The sequence below is a fragment of the Falco peregrinus genome, chromosome 5 (assembly GCF_023634155.1).
Source record: "Falco peregrinus isolate bFalPer1 chromosome 5, bFalPer1.pri, whole genome shotgun sequence".
NCBI classification, from domain to species: Eukaryota; Metazoa; Chordata; class Aves; order Falconiformes; family Falconidae; genus Falco; species Falco peregrinus.
In genome coordinates this window covers 16,379,449-16,393,943 of record NC_073725.1, presented here as the reverse complement: position 1 = coordinate 16,393,943, position 14,495 = coordinate 16,379,449, and the positions used below count along the sequence as shown (strand labels likewise).

Sequence of the window (14,495 nt, the reverse complement as noted above, 5' to 3'; positions counted from 1 at the left end):
GATTTGCATGTTCAGTTTAATCAGCTACCTGACAATTCCCTGTACTTTTAATTAATGTCTCTTTCTGTAGTTTACCATTACAAGAGTCATAATCACCATAAAACTACCAAGCTCTCTGGAACTATGCCATTAATTAAAGATCTACCATGCCACATAAACATTTATTTGTAACCTGCTTACCTGCAAATAATTGCTCACTAAACTGCTCATGCTGGAACTGCGACTTGGGGGCTTCCATAAATATGCTGAAGATCCAAGCGAGGACAGTGTCCTCCTGTTGATCACATAGAGAAACAATATATGAGAAGTCTAAGCACATACATATATGCGTTTCTACTCTGATATGCAAGATTTATCTAATTGTAACTACCACATACAAAAAGACATAACTGCACCTGGTGTCTGGGCCAACAACCACTGCAGCTGACGGAAAACAAAATAGGGATATCAAAGGCACCTATAAAAGATTATGGGGTCGGTAGCTGTGACTTCCCACACCCACAAGAACCAATGCAGCTTTGCACTAAGAAATTGTATTGCCGTGTAGCGACGGCTCAGTCAGATGGTGGCAGCATGGAGTTCTAGAAAACCCCCACTGAGACGAATGGATCTGCGTCAGACCTAGTGGCTTTTGTAATCCTTCCGCTTTGAGGTGGGATCAGACTGTAGTGACCGCGTATTGCCACCTCTATCATTGCTGCAAATGAAGCACACTTGGCTGTTCAATCACTACATGTCTCAGCTCTTAAAACAGAAGGAGCTAAGAATATTTCTTCTTGTGCCTGTGAAGAACAGTGTGGTGAGTTGACCTTGGCTGGACACCAGGTGCCCACCAAGCTGCTCTATCACTCTCCTCCTCAGCAGAGCAGCAGAGGGAGAAAATAGGATGGAAAAAAACACCTGTGGGTCAAGACAAAGGTAGTTTAATGAAACAATAGCAAAAGTCATGTGCATCCAGAAGCAAAGGAAAACAAAAGATGTTATTCTCTACTTCCCATCAGCAAGCAATGTTTGGCTATTTCCCAGGGAGCAGAGCTTCAGTACGCATAGCAGTTGCTCCAGAAGACAAATGTCATAAATAACGAATGCCCCCACCTTCCTCCTCCTTTCTCTTACCTTTTATATCTGAGCAGATGTCATATGGTATGGAATATCCCTTTGGTCACTTTGGGTCAGCTGTCCTGCCTGTGTCCCTTCCCAAGACCTTGCCCATCACCAGCCTGCTGGGATGGGTATGGGTGGGTGAGGTTGGAGAGACAGCCTTGATGCTGTGCCCGCACTTCTCAGCAGTGGAAAAAAAACACTGGTGTGTTATCACCACCTTTCTAGGTATCGATACAAGCACAGCACTGTGAGGGGTGCTATGGTGCTCAGCCAGACCCAATACAAATAGCTTGGGATTTGGGCCTAAACTGCACTTACTGGAAGTACTCCATTACAGAGCATCAACTCTGATCTCTGGTACACAGTATACTGAAGCAAAAAAAGGCCAATTTGGTCATAGACTAATCACATGGAGAAAGCATATACCTGGTGTAACACAAGTATTCCTACCTTCAAAAGCAGAGCTTTTACAGATTCTGTAGCAGGCAGGTATTTTATGGTCCTGTTAATCCAAAACAACGAAGTGGTTCTATCTTACCTGGCAAATGCTGGCCAAGCAGCATCTAAATCATAGCCTCTTGATGCCAAGTCAAACTGAACGTCAGTGAGCTCATAGAGTTGACCCACAATGTCAGAACTCATTTTGGAATTCAGAAATGGACTTCTTGCATAGTACCAGTCACTTCAAAACAAACAAACAAACAAACAAAAAAAAAAAGAAGTAATACTCATTCACAAGGAAAAAAGAAGAAGCAGTTTCACTTGCAAAAAAAACCCCACAACATCATTATTCACTCCAACCCAGGAAAACTATGATATGTTATTCTAAATGCAAACTGAAAACAACCAGACCCACCAACCAATATCCCATCCTTTTGATGTGAATGAAAATTAAACAGCTTCAGTGAATTCCCCATAATACCTTTAGATGAGCCCCTGCACAAAATATTTTTTGCTTTGTGCTTGAGCAAAACACTGGCAAGACAAAATATTTATACCTATTCATACACTGGATAACCACACAGTAAACACCTAAAGCACACACTTAATACATCAAAATTGAGGAACAGAAAGCAGCAACCAGAGTTAAGTACACTGTGTAAATAGTTGGCTTTTTCTAAATGCCCTAGCAGTGCCCCTCCAACCAACTACAAACTATCTTTGGTGTTCCTTGGCTAGGGGCAAGCTGTTCCTCTGCATGACAATCAAGAGATACATGCAAATGCTTCCTGGGGCTTTGCGCAACACACCCAAATTAATCCTCTCTTGTGATGTACAGTACAGAAGATCAAACCCAGGATCATCAATGCTTATAAAAATGTCACCTTTGAAACTGACATACAGAAGCATCAGTACCACCCACTCCACAGACGTTTAGCTCTAACAACTTTCAATCTTTACCAGCCTAAGAGAGGTATGAAGCAGTGACCCAAGCCAAAAGGTCTATTATTCTTCCTATCCTATTACCAGCTCTCTAAGCCAACCATTTGGAAGGGTTTCGATTTCTTTCAATAGCCACTAGGTGATGTTGTTTGATCACACTGAACAAACACCCATTAGTTGACAAGGTACTTTGCTATTCACCTGGTCACCTTGGTGTTCATAAAACATTGCTGCAAGGTGTCTGCTAGTCTTTGGTGAACCAGAGAGTAACGAAGAAATGCTCTTCCTTTTCCAAGAGATGTTCGTAGCTGGAAGGGAGAAACCACACAAACAATAAAATTCTAAATACCATTTGCAATCATGTAGAGACATGGCAGAACAGTCTACATACCAACACAAAAAACCTCACAATAAGCCACTAGGTGTAAAGGAAGTCATAAGAACTGCCAGTGAGAGAACCCTTTGCCCAAGACTGTCATTGGGTGAAATCTTTTTTGAACAAAAAAAATTTTATCTACAGTTGGCTGTTGTCCATTTTATATAAATAATGTATTAAAAATATATAAATAAATAAAATAAAAATATAATAGAATAACAAGAATATAATATATATTATTATATGTATATAATAAATAATATAAAAGGCATCACAGGACCACTGAATCATCTAATATACCAGGCACATGAGTACAGCCCATGCTAAGTACAATTCCCAATATGAGGCAAAATCTCAGTGTGCCCAGAAGCCAGAAGTGACAGCTTAGGTTACTTAAGATGTGTCTGGCGACAGCTGGAAGAACTTTAGGGCAGATCTAGTCACAAAACAAAGATCTACACATATACAAATACACAACCTCATGGACACAGTAAACCCAGGCAATGCAAGAAGTCTTACTTAATACTTACCCATTAAGTTGATAAAAATCTAATTCTTACTTCAGACCAAGAGCAGCTGCATGACTGAAATTAATGGATCTTTTTATGAAGACAGCTATTAAATCAACATAAGGGGGATCACAAAACCCAGCACTAAATTTTCCTATAGCTATTTACTTGGGGAATTGATGTTTTGTTTTGTCTTTTACATTTGAACTATCTGCTGTCCTGCAAAACAGTGAAACACTAAATAGTAGTGCTACATTTCTCCTTTCCATAAAAATCAGTAACCAGTTTAGAAATGGAAAATTAAAATGATGACAGAATTTCTCACCAGCCAGACATGCTCCCAACTAAACTGTTCATCCAAACATCTAACCATAACAAACGAAATATATTCATGATTTAAAATGGAGGCCAAGGAAAATATTAGATCTGCTGAGGCACAAGTTAGTAGGTTACTGTAAGTTTTGCTTGAAAAGTTACTGTGAAAGAAGGCTCAAAGGCCACACAAGCTTCCCCTCCTTCTGATCAGTATTCCACTGTGGTGAAGTGAGAGTAATACTTCAGCTTTCAGTTTCCTTGGTTTTGCTGTTACTGGGCTTCCATTCCAAACTAAGACATAGGTGCCTTGTTTATCTCAGTAATCCACTATATGCAAAAACGTCCCTTATACATGGAATGATGAAATGTGGAGCAAAGGAAGCAACACCTTTTACTGCTTTTTATTTTTTAATTCTATAGGACACAAAGTATGAAATAACATGGTCCCCAAAGGCTAAGTATCACGGAAACAGCAAATTTAATTTGCCAACTGGTTTTCACCCTCATTCACCCTGTAGATGTGCAAATACTTCTTCAGAGAGATGCTATCCCTGCTCTGTGCACAAAGCTTACAAACGTTTTTCCTAACTAGGCATATTTAGTGAATATCTTAAGAACAGTCAAAATAAAACCCACCAGAAGCCACTGAATTAATCCTATCTTTACTCCCATTGGTTTATCAATTTAAATCACAATGCCTTTTTTAAGCACGGATGTACTAGAACAAATGTATATGATGAGAAGCGGAGAAAAATATTTACATATATGCAGCTACAAGTAGCCAAAGACTATTTGACTAGGAAGCAAACCTATGCCACCTCCTGCTAGAGCCCTGCTAGAATTCAGGGAGGCAGGCAGTGTCTGGTATTGTCAGTGTTTCCGTGTTGACTGCAAACACTGTGGCTAAGGCCCAATGTATGGCTGTGAAGACTTGGAAAGCTGTGTATTCAGTGTAATCACCTTTTTCAAGGGGAACTACCATAACTCACTGCTCACCTAATGTCATCAAGTACAAGGCTCTCTATTTATTTAACAGATGTGCAGTTTCCATGGTATTCCCGTTTGCTTCCTTGCTCCACCTCTCTAGCATATCATGCACCCTAATATTAGAAGCTCTGCAGGTAAAGCAGAAGAGGAGGCATTATACTGTTAAATGTTGGACCATTCTTAAAAGCAACTGCCAATACTCTTCTTTCCTTGTTTGCTTCTATCTTTGAAAGTCAACAAGTACCGCGCAGTGAGCAAATAAATGACATATGGAAGCCTTTATAGTTCTGTCCAGCCAGGTTCAAAAACCGGCTGCTGATTTCCACCTGTAATGAAGAGGAATAACCAACATTTTTCTGTCATCTGTCATTTCAATCCTGGATCCGAGTCTGCCAGCTCAGTTATCTGAAACGGTTGACTGATTTTATTTTTTTTAGAGTTCATATTCCTAAACCACAAGTTAATAAAGTTAAAACTTCCACAAGCTAATCTCTATGGCTGCACATAAACTGAAATAGAATATATCCTTCTTTCAAACAATAATTTCTGACATCATGCTAACCATTAAACAGCCATAGGTACTGAAGAAGGAGAAAAAAGCAGGGCAGCCTTTACATGTGGTAATATACAGGTGATACCATAGGCAACAGCGTGTTGAAGGCTACAACGCAGTCACCTTTACAGAGAAATCATATTGGCTAATGCTACTGAGAATTTAGGGGCCAGTATCTACAGTCAGGGGACCTTCCCTGCAGTAGCAGTCACTGTCTGTGCTTCTCCAGTCTTTCTGGAAGTAGTACGATAGTCAAACCCATTTTCTACAGCTCTCCTCTTTCCTTTCCCAGTGGTAAAACAAGCTGGAGCCCTTCCTTTGCTTGTTCACCTTGGAACAGCAAAATTCAATATTGCTTAAGTTGCTGAGAGAAGAAAATGAGGTAGGAAACACAGAGCCTGCCTCTGCTAGAGTATCATGGCTCTCTTTCAGCTGACTCAAACCAACATTACCTAGAGTGGCTGTGGAGGAATTGCTAAGAGAATAGGGAAATCTGGTGTAAATTGTTAACTTGCCAATACACGTTAGCACTGCTCACAGATACAGAACTGAGTATCAGGACAATGCTGGCCAGCACCACCACGCCACTGCCTCTTTTACCCGCAGGGAAAGAAGCTCTTCTTCAGACGATTCTGAAGACTCAGACAGGATCAGCACAGAAAGCTTCTCACAGTACTTATTTCACCCACTCATTGAGCTGAAGACATAACATGGCTGTTACAAGATTAAGCTTTTACGACTGTATCTAATAAAGCTTTTTGTCCTGTTCATGACAGCTCACCCAAGGGAATAATGACAACCATCTCGAGCCATTACATCATGCTATTTGACATGGAGGAACAAAGTTGAGACAGAAGATGAAATTCTGCTCTCAGTGAGTCCTCCTCAGCTCTACTGACCAGGTGAAAAAGTCTTAAGAAATGTCAAATATGGTGAATCTTTCCTCTTACACTTAGAGCCAAGTCCTGCTGTAAGCTGTGCTACAGATGGCAGGCTCTACCCTTGCCTTGATTTTTCATTCCTTTTTAGAGAAAATGGCACAAACTTTATCAAAAGGCAAAGCACAACCAGAGACAAACGGGACCACTCACTTGTGTAAGTGGTCTTCAAAATAAGCAAGAGGCAGGCTATCTAATCCTATATAATTTAGTGCCATAATAAAAAGAGTAACCTTGTATTTTTATACTTTACATGAGAAAAATAAAAATTCCCAAAATTACACTGCAAAAAAGCAGTGTAAAAGTGGTTTCTGCTGCACTTTGAAAAGACACACCAAAACATTAACCACATAATTATGACGCTTAACTGATCTACTTACTTCTGTAATAGACTTGACAAAGCGGATTCCATCATTAGCTCCTTTGACTTTTGCCAGACAGTCACAGAAATAATCCCAGTAGTCTTTTCTGTTCCCCAACAATGTGTTTTTTTCTTTCTGGTCAAACTTAAAAAAGGAAAACAAAATGCAATAAGCAAAACTTAAATATAAATATACTTATATATAGCTACTTGGAATTCTGTTCCTTTCCCAGTAACACGTGCTTTCATTACTCTTAGTTTTAGCCAATGTATTCACAAAGGAAAGAGACATTGTACTGCACTGATGCAATCCAGCAGCTACAAAAGCTACTTTACAGACAGTAACAGATAATAATGTTCTGGGTCTAGTTAAAATACAGACATCCATTCAAAACTGCTGAAACAAAGGCTTGCAAGAGATTCAGCGCTGTTCAAGAGCAACAAACTAACACCCAGTTGCTGAGAGATCTGCAACCAAGTGTGGCCAATAACACACAGGCAGGTACCAGGAAAACCTGCTCTACCTAAGGAAGATTCAGAGCAACAACGCAGGGAGGGCATGGACTGCAGCTTGGACCTTTCAAATCCCAAAGGATTCTCCAGCTTCTGCTGAAGCCTCTGCAACCCAATTAAAACTCCCTTGCCTAGATTAAGGCTAGATTAGCACTCGTTGTTGCGATCACTGATGTGATTACAGTATGTGTAGACACAAGACTATGAAAATTGAATTACTTAAATCAGGGGTCCTCAAACTACGGCCCGCAGGCCGGATACGGCCCCCCAGGGTCCTCAATCCGGCCCCCGGTATTTACAGACCCCCCCGCCAGGGTTTGGGGGGGGAAACCAAGCAGCCGCAGATGACTGCCTGCCACTTCATCCGCGTGCCACCCCCCTGGTTAAAAAGTTTGAGGACCCCTGACTTAAATTTTGAGGACAGACAAAAATTACCATTCCAGATTAAATATCAGCCTTTGGCAGTAAACCTTCTATACAATTAAAATGAATTTCCAAGTGAAATTGCTAAAAATTCTGTAAGTTCCTCACACCAGTACATTTGCACCATGAACAGCTTACTAGTATTTATTTTGCATTAAAATGTTGCCAGGAACTTATTAGCTGTTTTTCCAAGTTAATTTATCAGAATATACCTTTAAAATCAAGCTCAAATCTTTCAGATCAATAAAAGAATGCCTCACATTCTTCAACCAAACTGTCAGCATTGCCTTTTGCTTACATTTATTTACTTTATTTGAAGTACGTATAATAAGCCGCACACACTTCAGTTCACTTACTTGGGGGCAAGGGGAAGAGACTTAATTGGATATTTATGATTATTTGAGTTAAACCCTGCATACTGAAGAGGCAATCAGAGAAAAAGAGGCCTACTTTTGATGGTGGATTACAAATGAGACACGTCACATTTTACCTGAAGAAGGTACTCAAGCTTGTAGGAGAATTTTTGCAAGTTGACACTGTCATCTGTGATCGGTTCCCCTCCTTCTTTAAATTCTTTACTTAATTCAATCACTGCATCTTTAAAAAAAGACACCAAAATGGTTAACTAATGCAAGAGATATATAGCACTGAAGCCATAAACAACTAAATAAATGAGGGTTCTGCCTGGGCATTATGCATGTGTATTCATGCTTCTTTCAGTTGAAATGTCTTAATGACAGTGCAGAAACCTTACTGAGATGCTTGCAATTTAAGACCACCTATTAAAGAAACCCAGAGCTCAAGCTATGTCAGTCTGTTGTATGGACTATTTCTTGTTCTTAAAAAGAGCAAAACTTCCTTCTGATGCTTAGCAAAACTTGTTTAACAGACAACTGCTAACTGGTTCTTCAGCAGAGGAAAGAGAAATAACTTTTTGCTCTCTCATGTGCATGTTAAGGTATTGCCACAGAACAAACAGAATTCTGATTAGAAAGGACAAAGCATGTAATCTGCTAAAGAGGATCAGTAACACGAGAACAGTCATTCAGTCAGCACATTTATCTTCTCCCTGCTTTATTCAGGAAGGTTCAGTTTGTGCCAGTTACAAACACAAATGGAAAAAATAATTTATATTGAAATAAGAACACAGCAACTCCTCTTCCCTAAAACCTACACCCACAGTGGGTGAGAAAATCTCAAGTCAAAGCAAACTCTGTTGTCTCCCTGGACACACTGACCCAAAAGAGTAAATACACTCAGCATCAGAAATTACTGATTTTGAGCTTGCTTTTCACTTGGTTTTGTACTTCTTTCCGGTGCCTGAGTGAGCCTTAGCTCCCAGTCCCACTTGCAAATTAAAATCTCTTCTTGTTAGAAGGCATGTAGATCTCCTTTTTTATGTCACAGGAAGATCCAGATTCCCAGCTTTGGTGCATATGGTACCTTATATTTAATAAAGATTAAAAGGAAAAAACCTGGATCTTGGTATAGGGCTGATTAGGACAGAGGCAGAGCAGAAAAATGGTTATGAATCTGCTGCCAATTTTGACTGCAACAGAGCTGTGGAAAATAAGGTTGGCTACTGCTAGTGGAGGACAAGCTAGGTGCCCAGAAAACATGTTCTGCAGCAATGACAGCTGATCCAATTCTCTGGCACTTTTCCTCTGGGTCTCCACTCCCAGTTTGGTTTGGTCTCCTGTTTTTTCCCCTTCCACATTATCAGCAACTCCACACCAGCTTCCCATCAAGCAAGGGTCTAAAACCCAGGCCTTCTTATCTCACATGAAGTCTTTTAATAGCATAGCTCTCTCTCTTTATGCCATCAAAGTCCTAGCTCACAACGCACACCCCAAAGGCACTTTTTTTTTTTTTAAATTGTAAAACTTATTTCTCATCTTGTATGTTTAAATTTGCAGGATTTAAGAATTTAGGATCCTGTAGAATGTACAGCACATCTTCGCCAAAAAAAATCAGTCACATCTCTATTGAGCACATCACACACCTTGGACTATGTTGTTTTAATTGCTGCAGAAAAGTGTTACATAACTGAAAACACAACTCCTAGTCCCTGTTTTCTAAAATACAGAGGACACAGTCCAGCCTCCAGGATGAATCTGTCAGCCTGGCACTGTACCTTGCAGGTCTCTGATAATCCGCTGCAGCTGGCTTTCACCACTAGTTGCTGCCATCTTGAAAACCAAAGGAGCTCCCCTTCTGGGCTGTCAACCTTTTCATCCATCTAGATAAAAACAGCAGAGTTCATATCCTTGATGACCATTGGGCTGATGAAGATTATTCTTCTCCGTGACACCTGCAATTCTGTGTAAGTCAAAAATAAAAGGAAAGTCTTTAACATCTCAAATGGGCAGAAGAGAGGTGCTTTGGCATTTTAGATCCTGTTTAGTAATGAATTCCCATAAGGACAACTCTTTTCCAGCAACCTCCTTTAAATTTCCTTCTAGATTTCACTTTCCATTTCAGTTATTTCTTCAGTTACATCTCTCAAAGCTACTGAGCAAACCATAGAGAGCAATTTTCTCTTCCTGGAGCTACAACACAGTTAGTCTTACAGCGCAGCTCAGGCTGGCATTTCATGCAATTCTCCTTTGACCCTGACAGAGGTTCTGATGACACAGGGCTTTCCCTCCCAAAACCCTTTGCCAGATTTTCCCTACAGGATGCAGCGTAAAAAGATACAACTTTTCCATTTCAGGGGGATTTTCAAAACACAGGCTAGCCACAGGCCAAGGAGTCAAAAAACGATGTGTGTTTGATTCTCTGGCATCGGAGCATATTTTTAACTCATAAGAGCTACTAAAAGATTTAGTACTGGAGACTGCTTTTAGCATGAGAAACACCTCTTATGCCCTCCTCAGAATCCACTGTTCCCAATACATGTAAGAGGACACCACTTTATTTTAAGCTCTGTTACACCATCCCTGGCTGGATAAATATACCATGCACCACCTCCCTAGCTTAGAATAATGACAAGTGACTTATACCTAACACTTGTAGAAAATCTTTCCTTCATTAAAATGAATTAATTAAAATTAATGTAAAGGGGACCCAAACTTTCAAACACTAACCTGGGAACGATCATTCAAAAAAAGCCACATAGAAACTGCATAGGGAACTTACTAAGCATCCTGTTCAAAGGTTGTTCAGAATTCACCCTAAGATGGTACAGCCAGATTTTCAAGCAAGCACAACACCCAAAGTACTGACTCTTCAGAAAATTTGCTGTTACATTTCTGTGCTTTTGTTATCATTCAAACTGAACTATATTGAAATTAAGTTGTAATTAAAATCTTACAATCTTTTGAAATACAGATGTGATTAGGTCAAATTATTATATCTCCTTTCTCTTTTCTTTCTTTCAGTCTAAACAACTCTTAAATTCGCACAGCTAAAGTAGGTGTCTGAATGAATCAAACAGACCATCCTTCTACCCTATGTATCAAGGAACTGTTTGGAAATGGCCCTGATATGATTCCATACCCTCTTCTTTTTGAAACAAAGCAAACCCTAACAAAGCCATAGAGATAGAACCATGGTAAGTATAAAGAAAACGCTGAAACTAGGCTTACTAGTGTGTTTCTCTTGAGTTTTGTTACCTGCTAGTTTTTATTTCCACATTTTGATGGCAGTCATTACGTTACGACACAAACATCACGTGGACCATGTGCTGTCTGCGGAAGAGCCCTGGCCTGCAAAATCCCTACCATAACTGTGTTGCTTCAGGGAGAGAAGGCCAGCACAGCACAGACCAGCTGACCTTTTGTGGTGCCAAACATGATTTTTTACCCTGAATCAACAATATTACATACCCAAGATTCCTATCTTGATTCTACTGAGTGATCATATGAGGTACCACACTTCCTGGCAACTTGCTGGGTTTGGATACCAACGAAAAATAGCAATAACAAACCCAGTGAGTCAATGTTTCCTTTACCAAGAATGCATAGTAATATCAGCCTTATCTGTTCAGTTTGGACAGAAAGGAGCTTAAGTGAGCAGACTGTTCAGTGTGAGCAATGGAATGCCAAACCTTGCAGCCGAACCAAATGCTCCTCCTCACACAAAGGAGGAAAAGAGCAAGGACCAAAAAGGCAATCCTGCCCATCCTTCCCAAAGGCCAGAACAAGTTCCAATTCAAGGCTCCAGAGGCACAAAGACTATGCAGGAGGCATGCTGGGCTAACAGTCAATAGGCCAACTGCAGTCACACGCAGAGAGCCTGGAAAAGAAGGCAGCTGGGAGCTGAGCCCTTATTTTGCAACAGCCTGCAGGGGAGCAGGACATTAGGCATCCTACAGCAGACAGGCGCAGCATGGGACCTTGTCAAGTGCTAATCCCCAGCAGACTGCCCAAAGGGATATTTACTGTGGGAGGTCTAAGGTGATTTAGAGTTGTCCCAGCCCCACTAGAACTGCGTAAGTTAGTGTGTTTGCCCAGAAGTCACATATAAATAACTACTGTGTGCACAAAGTTCAGCGGCCCACTGCAAGGGAAGGCAGTGTGTTCCCCATGAGTTGATCCTGTTGTGCCAAAGCAGCCCAAGACATGCATCTTTATTCCTGTCAGGATCTCATAGACAGAATGCAGGAACCCTGAACTGAGACCACAACTCAGGTGGAGGCACGTAGCTGCACAGCCCGCTCCTCTGTCTGCTCCCAGTCACCCCCCTCACCAGTACAGGGAGCAAGGTCTCACAGCTTCACCCTTCCTTGCACCAGCTCCTGCCCATGAGCTACACATTTACTCCCTTCTCTTCCCAGAGGTGAAGGGGATCTTTCTACCTGGTCTATTGCACTTTGGAGAACGTGCTGAAATTTCTTCTACCAGCCTCCTGCTCTGCAAAACTGTGGTCCTTCCAGAGGTGTTCTTAGAAGACCCGGTCCATACCACAGAAAGGTGCAGAGCTCTCACTTCCTCTAGCAAAGAAAGCTGAAAATGTACCTTAACTGGTTTCCCAAGGTTTCAAAATAGGAAGAGCTTCTGTAAACATCTTATCTAGTCCTTCCTGATCACAGAGTATTTTGCCCAGAATTCTTTAGAGCACAACGCTGTTCCTCCAGCATTTCCTATTCTATTGTGTACACCTGTAAATATTTCCTGTGTGAAAACAGCATGATACATGGGTCAGGCACAAACGACCTGCTGTGGGTCAAAAGCTTTTTAGATGTGCATCATTACCTCTTATATAATAGCATTTGACTACGGCCAATGGCATTAACTTGCACAAAACTGCAGAGCAACAATGACATCAGTGCAGTTGCACTAAGGACCTGGCACAGAGTACAGCAGAGAGGGCAAGACAGGGCATGTCATCAGTCCCTCCTCGCATGCTTGGGTCATGCCTGCTGATGTCTGAAGCTGGCTGCTTGCTCCCTTTCCTGCTGGCCTAAGTACTAGTGTGGGGGTGACAATCTTCTTTACAGAGGAGGATATCCTGGAGATTAAAGACAGAAGCAGAAAGGAAACACAGGAAAGAAAAGACTTACCTGAAGGGGAGTGAGACACCTACAAAACAGTAAACAAAATTTAATGACTGTAATTAAATTGGTTAGTGGAGTAGCTACAATGACCTACTTTTAACCTCATTTCAAAAAACTTCTCTTTGTGTTACTGTAAGCATGTCTGGATCTCCAGCAACTACTTTTTTTTTAATTCATTGGTCAATTTTGGCCAACCTTGACAGAAGGTAGAGGTCTTCAAAATATTACACTCCTCCATGTGTAATCAGAACAGGAAGCTGGGAGGAAGACGATGAGCAGAATTCCTCTTCATAGAAAGGCTGCAATGAGCAACCTCCATTACAGGCTGATACCAGAGAACCCACTCCCCACCCAAGTGCATTTTCAGTGTATAGTAACAGCAGAGCTCACACTGCAGACTTGGTGTAATTCAGTGAAAAAGTAAATCAGATCTGCAAGACAATTTCACTGGAAACCAAGTTCCACTACTTTCTACTGCTTACAGAAATATTTCACATTAACATAACTATTCTGGTCTAGCCATTCCAAACAAGGGCACTTCATCACATGGGCCTCACTGGTATCACAAGACCTGTAATTATTTGGTGCCCACAATTCTATACCTGTGCTAACATTCTGCAAAACAGAACAGGCAAGTGAGGATACTGACTTGTTAGTCCCTTGTGTAATGTAAACATCATTTATCTCACAAAAGCAGATACTGTCAGATAACTGCAAGGCAAACTTTAGGAAAGTGGAAAAGGCAACCTACCTGGCCACAAGATAACACTGACAAAAGAATATTGAATGCAAACCTCACGGTAAAGATGAGGGAAGAAACGGGAAAAGGAAGCCTCTACCTCTCAGGACTGTAACACCACTGATTTAGTTAAATAATTTCATTCCAGTACTTTTCTGGAAAAAGTACTTCGTACTTTGTCATTGCAGGAAACAAGCTCCAGTGGAATTTACTGCAGCTGTGCTGCTAGCTTTTCTCATTTTGTACCGTGGTACATAAAGCTGCACATCCATAAAGCTAAAGAACTGTTCTCTGGAAATAAGGGTCTGAACTGCAGAAAAAGACAGTGACTCTTCTGTCATGCACACACACATGCTTTTACTAGGCAACTCAACCCCTTGTGCTTCAACACTGCATATAAAGATACGTGACTGACAAAAATGCACACTGGGCTACATTAAAAAGAACAATTAAAACCAAAAGGCAGGCACAGCATGAACGTCAGATAAGGTTTTCATTTGGAGTTTTAAAGCTTGGTTCCATTCTGAGAAGTGAAATTTTGTTGCTAATTTTCCTCCTTTGTTTTCTACACCAACAAACCTTCACATTTCCATTACAAAAGTATGTTTTTGGAGGAATATTTGTTGTATCTGTTAGTACCTCAAACAGGAGATCATGCAGTAAACCTATGCTGGGTTTCCCACATGCTCACACACATAAACCTTGTTTTGAAGTGTTTGAGCATACAAACATTCAGTAATTAAACATATCTTGCAGAAGATATGTGTCCAGAAAAGCAAATTTAGGGTGTCATAGCA

At 40.8% G+C, this 14,495-nt stretch overlaps 1 protein-coding gene across 5 annotated transcripts in view; it reads right to left on the bottom strand.

Moving 5' to 3' along the window:
* The window catches only part of FYCO1 (FYVE and coiled-coil domain autophagy adaptor 1), a 53,824-nt gene that overhangs the window by 34,392 nt on the left and 4,937 nt on the right, over positions 1-14,495 (bottom strand). For 4 of the 5 annotated variants that reach the window (XM_013303124.3, XM_055806109.1, XM_027793599.2 and 1 more), the window contains exons 2-7: positions 9,597-9,781; positions 7,953-8,059; positions 6,546-6,671; positions 2,689-2,795; positions 1,643-1,786; positions 181-274 (exon numbers count right to left, since the gene is read on the bottom strand). In XM_013303124.3, the coding sequence (XP_013158578.2) occupies positions 181-274; positions 1,643-1,786; positions 2,689-2,795; positions 6,546-6,671; positions 7,953-8,059; positions 9,597-9,651 (633 nt within the window). In that variant the 5' untranslated portion in view covers positions 9,652-9,781. The remainder of the gene's footprint in view (positions 1-180; positions 275-1,642; positions 1,787-2,688; positions 2,796-6,545; positions 6,672-7,952; positions 8,060-9,596; positions 9,782-14,495) is intronic. The other variant, XM_027793600.2, reaches the window with a different exon arrangement.